Source organism: Platichthys flesus, chromosome 14 (genome assembly GCF_949316205.1).
Source record: "Platichthys flesus chromosome 14, fPlaFle2.1, whole genome shotgun sequence".
NCBI classification, from domain to species: Eukaryota; Metazoa; Chordata; class Actinopteri; order Pleuronectiformes; family Pleuronectidae; genus Platichthys; species Platichthys flesus.
Window position 1 is genome coordinate 9324092 of NC_084958.1, and position 8720 is coordinate 9332811.

General features: G+C 42.9%; 1 protein-coding gene across 1 annotated transcript; it reads left to right on the forward strand.

The window, feature by feature from the left end:
• Window positions 1-1012: 1012 nt before the first annotated feature.
• Window positions 1013-8606, forward strand: ro60 (Ro60, Y RNA binding protein). Its single transcript, XM_062405299.1, has 9 exons — window positions 1013-1152; window positions 2420-3026; window positions 3422-3642; window positions 5283-5429; window positions 5531-5668; window positions 5778-5894; window positions 6208-6324; window positions 6512-6658; window positions 7038-8606. The coding sequence occupies exons 2-9, from the start codon at window positions 2438-2440 to the stop codon at window positions 7188-7190; spliced, it is 1629 nt and encodes a 542-aa protein (XP_062261283.1). The 5' UTR covers window positions 1013-1152; window positions 2420-2437; the 3' UTR covers window positions 7191-8606.
• Window positions 8607-8720: the final 114 nt, after the last annotated feature.

The window sequence follows — 8720 nt, forward strand, 5'->3', positions numbered from 1 at the left end:
CCATGCAATGTCAGCATTGGGTCAGCACTCAACGTCACCATTTCATTCTCTGAGCCTCTCCTCGTGTTCTGTAGCCGGCCAGAGGCATATTGAGATTTGATGAAAATAGAGGTTGAGAACAAAGAGGCAGTATCAGGAATCGGAATCTGTATGAATGCATACAGATAATGTGTCCACACATGCAACACAGAGGAATGGACATTTTCAGGAGGAACAAAAATATAGCTGTGATAAATAATGAATCAGTAATTAATAGTGAAATAATGAAAATCTTTTTGCAGTCAATGTGGTGAAATTAGATCAAATATGTCTTTAAACGTCCAGTTAGATGAAGCTGGTTCTTTTACTGATGATTGTTCCATACTCGACTATTACTGACAATAACTACTCAATTTATTAGTCATTGCTGATCCCTTCATTTTAACATTGACAACTTGTCCATTATATTACAAACTGTTTCTTCTAATCAATGCTGTGAATACTTTTATTTTGTTGATGTTCTCAGTTACACTTGGCATCTATTGCACCTCTGTCCGTCCTGGGAGAGAGATCCCTCCCACGTGACTCTCTCTGAGGTTTCTTTTTTTCACCCTGTCAAAAGGTTTTGGTCGTTTTTTCCAACTCTTGTTGAGGCTTAAGGGCAGAGGATGCTGCACCTTGTTAAGCCCGATGAGACAAATGGTTGATTTGTGAATATGGGCCGTTCAAATCAAATGAAGTTGATTGATTGTTGATCTTTTCGTCAGTTTTTTGGAATGTTTATATTACACCACAGCAAAATTCCTTGTATGTGTAAACCTGCTCGGGCAAATAAAAGCAGATTGTGATTCTGCACAACTCTGTAACTCTAGTTTGGAAAGATACTGTAGAAACAAGGTTTATTATCATTATTACAATTATTATATTTTTTTGCATTATTATTTATTATTAAAAGGGGGTATATTAAAAAATCTGACACATAAATTATCATTTAATACTCGTTGAGACTTCAGCGGTTGAGAGGATGCTGAGGTAGTACCACAGTCTATGGGTAGTACTCTGTATCCCAGCATCCTTTGCAGCATCGCACCGGCTCACGGACGGTCTGACAGGAGGCCTCCTCTCTCCCTCTGCTGCTTTTAGCCTCATCGCAAACTTGAGCAGTACATCGTGGTAAGTTCCCAGCATTTCCATCCTCTTTTAGCCGAGCTTAGTGTTTGGAGGAACGATGCTGGGCTGGAGCAGTAGAACCCACAGAGTGCAGGCTCATGTCATGGGACGTGAGGAGCCAGCTGCCCATCCCGTGCGAGCGGAGCCCAGCTGTCCTGGTGCCCGGCGAGGGGCTCAGGTGGAGGGTTTGAATCCTCCGTGTGGCTAACGGGAGCATGCAGCTGCAGCTAACACACACCATGAGCACCCTGGGTCATTGCCCACTGGACAACCTGCTCGGCACGAATTTAACATGCATACAACACCATCGGGCTAATGTTGACAAACTTCGAGCCGACCAGTCCAACCTGACTAAGTTAGCCACCTGAGCTGGTGATGGTTAGCGAGCCTGAGCTCTACAGGCTGGTTAGCAGCTGAGGTGTCCCGCTGTATCTAACCTTAGCGTTATGAATGGTTAGGTTTATGGTGTGTAAACAGCTTGGTGGGGCTGGTGGCTGTCTTGTGTGTATCACCATGTCCGGTAATCGGCTTTAAACTATTTCCGTCGGTGCTCAGAGGCGCTGAGTAAGTAGCGCGTGGAGTCAGCTCTGTTTGGTTATCAGCTGTTCACTGGAACTCAAACGAATGTCTGCATGGAAACGTTCTATCTCCTGCTGCTTACTCCTCCCTTACAGCTGCAACATGGATCAGGTTTATAATCTGAACTGTGGTTGATAGTCCACTGATTATTTTTCAACCCGATTTATTAGTATCTTATGTGTGATGAAGTAGCAAAGAGTCCCTTTACCAGCTGTCAATCATTATTGCCCGGTGAGTGTATGTTCTCTCTTTGTGAGAACGCAAATGGCTGAAATAGAAACTCCGGACTGTCTCTGGAGTTTCTCCTGCAAGCACCCATTGTAAAATAAATGGATAATGTGGAAGTGAAATCAGATGAGAACTTAGTGGGAGATTCTCCAGAGGACTCACCTCCAGCGAGTGGGCATTTTGATGATGTTTGTAAAATGAACTCAAAAGTGAACATGACAAAAATAATAGAAGTATCTCAGGATGAAAAAGTGATGCCTTGTACGTAAGGACAAACATCGGTCAACGCCGGTGGCGATGTGCTGTCAACAAAAACACATAATCTCTGCAGTGAAGATTAGATGTTGTTGTGGACGTGGTCTGGGTTTTTCATGTGTGACAGGGAAACTCCAGGGAGGAGCTCTGGGACCAATTGTGTGGACTCTCTGGAGTTCATGTCTGAAAGCAGCTTTTCTTATTTCAGGCCTTGTCCAGTTTCACTATGGAACCATCGGGGAGTACTACGGCAGCCTCATCGAGCAACCATGCCCAGAACTCAACAGGTGGCGGTGGCTGTCCATGGGAGATCAGCGATAAGGTCAAACTGTGCCGGTTCCTCTGCTATGCCTCGGAAGGAGACGTATACACGGCCCGGGAGGAGGGTCGTGTCAGCATGGAGAACGCTGAAACCCTCCTCTCCCTGCTGGAGCAGGGCCGGGGGGCTGAGGTGGTGGAGGAGATCAAGAGGTTCGCTCAGGACGGCAGAGCTGTCAGACTCGACGCCTCCTTCTTTGCCTTGGCCCTGTGCTCCCAGTATTCCGAGCTGAAGACGAGGCAGGCAGCGTTTAAAGCTGTGAAGGAAGTGTGTCGGAACCCTGCCCACCTGTTTTCTTTCATTCAGTATAAGAAGGAACTGAAAGAGGGCATGAAGTGTGGGATTTGGGGACGCGCCCTGAGGAAGGCGGTGTCCGACTGGTATAACGAGCAGGACGCCATGAGTCTGGCTGCGGCTGTAACCAAATGTAAACAGAGAGAGGGATGGACGCACCAGGATCTGCTTCGGCTCTCTCACACCAAACCAGCTAATGAAGGTGAGTTTACACAGGCCCACGTTGCTCTTCATGTTGACGGGAGACTGCCTACGTTTTCTTTCACCTCTCATTGTTACATCCCTGCTTTGCATCGAATAACTTGTGAAGGTCCTCGCTCATTTTGGGGAAAGATATTAATATATTAAAAATATTGGGAGGGAACTACTTTCTTGAAGTGAGTGTTTGAGAGGCCCCTCTTCTCATGCGTTGTTTCAATTGCATAATGTTTGTGGCCCCTACAGTGGCAACATAAGCAGCAAACTGCAAGTTAGAAAACCAGTTAGTTAAATATCAGTTGTTGGTATGTGTGAGCTTTAATCGAGGTCTGACAGTCATTATTTGACTGAAGCTTTATTTCATTTAATAATTAATAATCACACCATTTGTATTTCCAGCAATTACTTTGATCAGCAAATATGTAACGAAAGGATGGAAAGAGGTCCAGGCTGCGTACGCACACAGAGAGAACCCAGAGGAGGTCGTCAAAGTGCTTTCATATCTTGAAGTGGTGGAGAAGGTCAAGCACAGTTGTGATGAAACAGAGGTCATCAATTTGATAGAGGAGCACAAACTGGAGAGGGAGCAGCTCCTGACAGACCACCTGAAGTCCAAACAGGTGATAGAGTGTGTAGGCGTGTGTGTGTGTGCGTGTGTTTTTTCAATTGGTGTGTGTGATTATTTGAGAGCTTCCGTATAGACCAGGGGTCTCAAACTCAAATTACCTGGGGGCCACTGGAGGCATTATCTGGGTGAGGCTGGGCCGCATCAGGTATTCCACAATAAAAACTTTGCTAAAAAAATCAAACTTCTCAAATGTCCTTATTAATAGTTATTTAACTTCAATGGGTTCTTCTGAACATGAATAGAATATTGAAGAACATGAACGGTTCTTCTGAACATGCTTTCTCTTGCCTACTTCTTGCTGCCAGATCCGGTACCTCTCGTATCGAAAAAAAATAATATATAAATTATATTAATATGAATATTTAAAAAAAAAATGACATCGGTGGATGAATTACTAATTTGTGGCCACGCAATAACAAGATAATCTAATAAGTTATATATAAAGCTTTCTTAACAACAGCATCACAATTTCATAAAATAATAGCAAATGCAGACTTCTAAGATGAACCAAAATAATTATGCACATCGTCATGTACAGTCTGTGGCTCAGTGCGTAAATGTCACCACCAGAGGATGAGGGAATCTAAATCATTCAAATTCATCCACACATATCAGGTGTAAATAATAATGTAAAACAACCCAGACTGTAAAATGTAGATATTAGCTCAATGACAAACTGCTGCAGTTTAGAATAATCCGTCTGCGTAAAGAAGCCCCCAAAACCTCACAGCGCAGCGTGTGCGTAAAGGAACCGTGGTGTCCCTTGAATTTGCCTTCAATTTAACAAATTGTGTGTATGTGTGTGTGTGTGCGTGCGTGTGTGTGTGTGTGTGTGTGTGTGTGCGTGCGTGCGTGTGTGTGTTCCGCTAGTTTTCTCCGCTGGACACAGAAGTCGCCTTTGCTCAAGATGCCACTTTATTAATCACTGACACAAAGACTGATACCATCACTGCAGTATAGCCTAAATAAGTCCCACTGCATTGTAAGTGGCATGTGTGTGCTGTTTTAAGCGATGTTTTACGTGCGTTCCGGGACCTGTGCTCGTCGTACCTGCACTGTCATATGTGCTTCGCGTTCCGGCACCTTGTGATTTACAAATGAAACACTGGATACATCATGACCTGCGCGAAAGAGGGCGGAAAACTATGAACTTCACCCTCCTGCTCTCCGCACATCCAAAGCCACTCTTTTCTCTTCCGGCTCTCTCTCTCGCACTCACTCTCACACACACACGACCCCGCCCCCCATGTCACTCACATACATGCTGCATTCACTGGACAGGCACACAGTAGGAAACCAGAACATCATAACATTGTCCCACACAGAAGCTAACACCGGGCCGCTACAATATAAAACTCGCGGGCCGCACTAACATTAAACTTTCATATTAAGATGGGGGCCACAAAATATCGTCCAGAGGGCCGCAATTGGCCCGCGGGCCGTGAGTTTGAGACCCCTGGTATCGACCAATGATGGGTTTTTCTATACATTGAGCACACTCTAGTATAAACATTTCCCTGCAGACATTTTAAAGATGTTATGATTATTGGGAGGGGAACGAGAGATGTCCAAATCAATTCTAGATATGGGAATGGGAAGTGTATCATCTGTAATGAATCTTTTTCTTTCTAGATATGGAGGGCTCTGTTGAAGGAAATGCCTCTCCAGTCGTTGCTAAGGATCTTGGGTAAGATGACATCAAACAAAATTCTTGAAACAGGAGGTTCAGAAACACAAGCTGTGTGTGACAGAATCCAGGATGAAGCGTCACTAAAAAAAGTAGGAGCGTTAAATGTTTTTCATTCATTTGTAGCTGTATTTTAAAAAAGAAATACAGGAGACAGTGCTTGAGTTTTTGATTTCCATCTTGAAATGGCCAGGCAAAGATCCACCCTTTCAGTATACTCCTGGCTTCAGAGAACTACAAAAGAGGCCAAGGCTACCAGGGTAAAACTAAGTGGACACCAGACGGCAGCATCCTCAAAGCTATGGACGCTGCCTTTTACACTAGTTTTGTGGTAGGTTCTTTCATTCTCACAGCTTCTCGTGAATATCGGATGTGAATAGCAATCAGTAGCATTAGATAAGACGAGTAATCCCTTGCACTGTTTCCATTCTGCCCCCCAGAATGTGGAGCCTGTGGGGAAACGCTTCGTAGTGGCTGTAGATGTGAGCACGTCACTGAGCAGCATTGTCCCCGGAACGTCGATCAGCACTGCTGTCGCTGCTGCTGCAATAACCATGGTAAGAGAGTGCCGAAGCTAGATAGCTGTAGTTGTTGCAGTTTGAACAGCTGCGTCTGTTAGCAGGGCTCAGACAGCCCCATCTATGGAGGAAGCCCAGGTAGAGGAATCGGTCTGTTGACACACACTGCGGATCCTGACAAATTTCCCTTGCAGCATGGACATGTAGTGCTCAGGCCCTGCAGGAGCCGACTTGTGTATCATCACAGTGACGACTCTCAGATTAGTTTAGAGAATTGTGAGACGAAAAAAATGTATCTGTCCGAATGTGAGACGGATTTCATGATCTTTTCTTGACGTTTGTGTCTGCGCAGATTTTTGCAAGGACAGAGGTGGACACACAAGTGCTGGCCTACTCTGAAGGAGCTGTGGTTCCATGCACTGTGTCTGCTGACATGACTCTGGCACAAGCAACAGTTGAACTGGTGAAGGTGAGCCATGTCACAGCATCAGAGAGTTAGAAATTACTGAAGGAATTCGTTTTTCTGAACCATTATAATTTACAAATCCTTTAATAAATGATCGGCCCAGGTGAGGCAGGTTAGGTGTGGTGTTCACATTGACTTCGCTAAACATATTTGACTCCCTGAGCTCTGACCTTTCCACTGTACGCTCCAGATCCCAGGTGGAAGCACAGACTGCACTCTTCCTGTCACGTGGGCCACAGAGAACGGAAAATCAGTCGATGTATTTGTTATTCTGACCAACAACCCATTGTGGACGTTTGCCGCCAGCCCAGTGGAGTCTCTACAAAAGCACAGAGAAGTACATTAAATAATTTGCTTCTTTTGAATTGACCTCCATGCTCTTGTTTTAGAAAATAACGGCCAGGAAAAAAATCATCTGCAATTTCTACAGACTTAATCAGACAAATGGGATGAGGTTCTATTTCACATTTATGTTAAAGCTTATCCCTGACTTTTAATTTCTTCCATGGCATTGGCAATTGACCAGTACACACTTATTCATGTAATGTTAGATGGATGTTTGTTTTTAATATGGCTGGGTAATAGAACACGGTTTATTTGCTTTAATTTAACACATGCACATCCATCAATTTTCAAGTGAATGTGAACTTGCATACTCAAGCGTTTTTCCTCAAAACAATACCCAACAATTTTTGGTATGTGCATTTTTTCAACAGAAATCAGGAACTCAGTCCAAGTTGGTGATGTGCGGGCTGACTTCTATTGGACACACCCTCTCAAACACAGATGACGGGGGTTTCCTAAGCGTCTGTGGCTTTGACCTTGGAGCTTTGAGCGTCATTCGCAACCTTGCCCAGGATCTAATCTGATAAATATTGAGACTTTGTTTTGGAGTTTAAAGAGAAGGCACAGAGTGGACCAGTGTGGCTTACTCAGCACGTACAGTGCCCTAAAGCAGCACTAATCCAAAAGGTGCTGATATTTACAATTCCAATTCTTCTTTTCCATTATGTTGTTTACAAATTAACTGACAAAGGGTCCAGCGGGCTGGAAAACACTCTGGAAATGTTATGTGAATTTATTTTTTCCGAAATTAAAAACAGAATAGGACGGGAATAGGACATGATGTGTCACTGCACAATCATGCTGAGGTAAGGTGCGAACAGTACTCTGTGTGACAGGCTGTGCCTGTGTTGGTTCTTAGTATGACACTAACCCATTCAATAAAAAACTTCACCAATTTATACCGAGATTTTGTATATTAAACAAGGGAAGGGCTAAGAGTAAGGATGGTAGCGAAAGTGGTGAAAGCATAGGTTTATTTGAAGGTGTTTTATTGTGGTTTCCTGGTGGCGATGGTATGATTCTTACAGAATTTATGTGATCGTAGAGGAGTGCTAATTTTGATGAACAGATTTTTATTAAAACAAAAACCTGTAGAATCCCGTTTCTGCAAACCCATGCATTTACTTCGGTGAGATTGTATGTAATTTTATCAATATTTGGTTTCAAAACTTAGTTTTATGTTCTGCTCTTGTTGAATTTGTTTTATAAAAATAATTCCCTTGGTGCTCTTGAACGTAATGATACATTTTTGGGGGATTATTGTGCTTGTTGTTTTCCCTTGTGAATCAATGATGCCAATGTTTGGGACTGTAAATCGAAATACTGTAAGTTGGAGGAATGGACTTGTTCTCATATTGTATTCGTAGTGCTATGCACAACAATTGGAATTTTCCTGTATCATTATGTCCATGCAGGTCAATTTATAGCTATTTAACAATTGTTTACTCAGACTGAATCTACTATCACAGTATTGATATTGATTGATGTATGAATTTTCATTATGCAAAAAAAATTATGAATTGAATGTAAAAGTAGAGATTTTAAGAACCACACTTTATATTTCTCCACACACAAAATGTACACACTTCTTACCGGGCTGTAGCGTTAGGAGCCAAGTCATTTTGGTGAAATCCAACCAAATGACTGCGGAAATGCTTGTTGTTATAGTCAGCAGTAATGCTGTAGATACTGACAGCATTCACATAACATGTCCCTTATTTACTCTTGTGTCAGTCGCACTTTATGAAGAACAAACTCCTGAACATGTTACTGTTAAGGGTTTTCCTCCACACATGCTGATAACTGTCATTTTCAATGTAAAGACCTATCTGTATTTTTGACCAAAGGTCAAAATCCTATTAAGCTGAAATATGTGTGTGTTTTATCATTATTAAAACAACATTTGTAGCTGAATGTCTGGCACAAGATAATAAACACTTTGCTGCTCATCAAAATGTGTTTCTGTTGCTTTAAATGTTACAAACAACTGACTAATAACTTTATTCCTGGTTTCTCCCTTCCTCTGACCAAAGTGTCTATCCAGGGGGCATGTC

Coding starts and splice junctions, on each gene's coding strand:
- ro60 (XM_062405299.1), top strand. CDS start 2,438: ATGGAACCATCGGGGAGTACTACGGCAGCCTCATCGAGCAACCATGCC. Junction 5,430..5,530: donor ATGAAGCGTCACTAAAAAAA/GTAGGAGCGTTA, acceptor TGAAATGGCCAG/GCAAAGATCCACCCTTTCAG. Junction 6,659..7,037: donor CTCTACAAAAGCACAGAGAA/GTACATTAAATA, acceptor TTTTTTCAACAG/AAATCAGGAACTCAGTCCAA.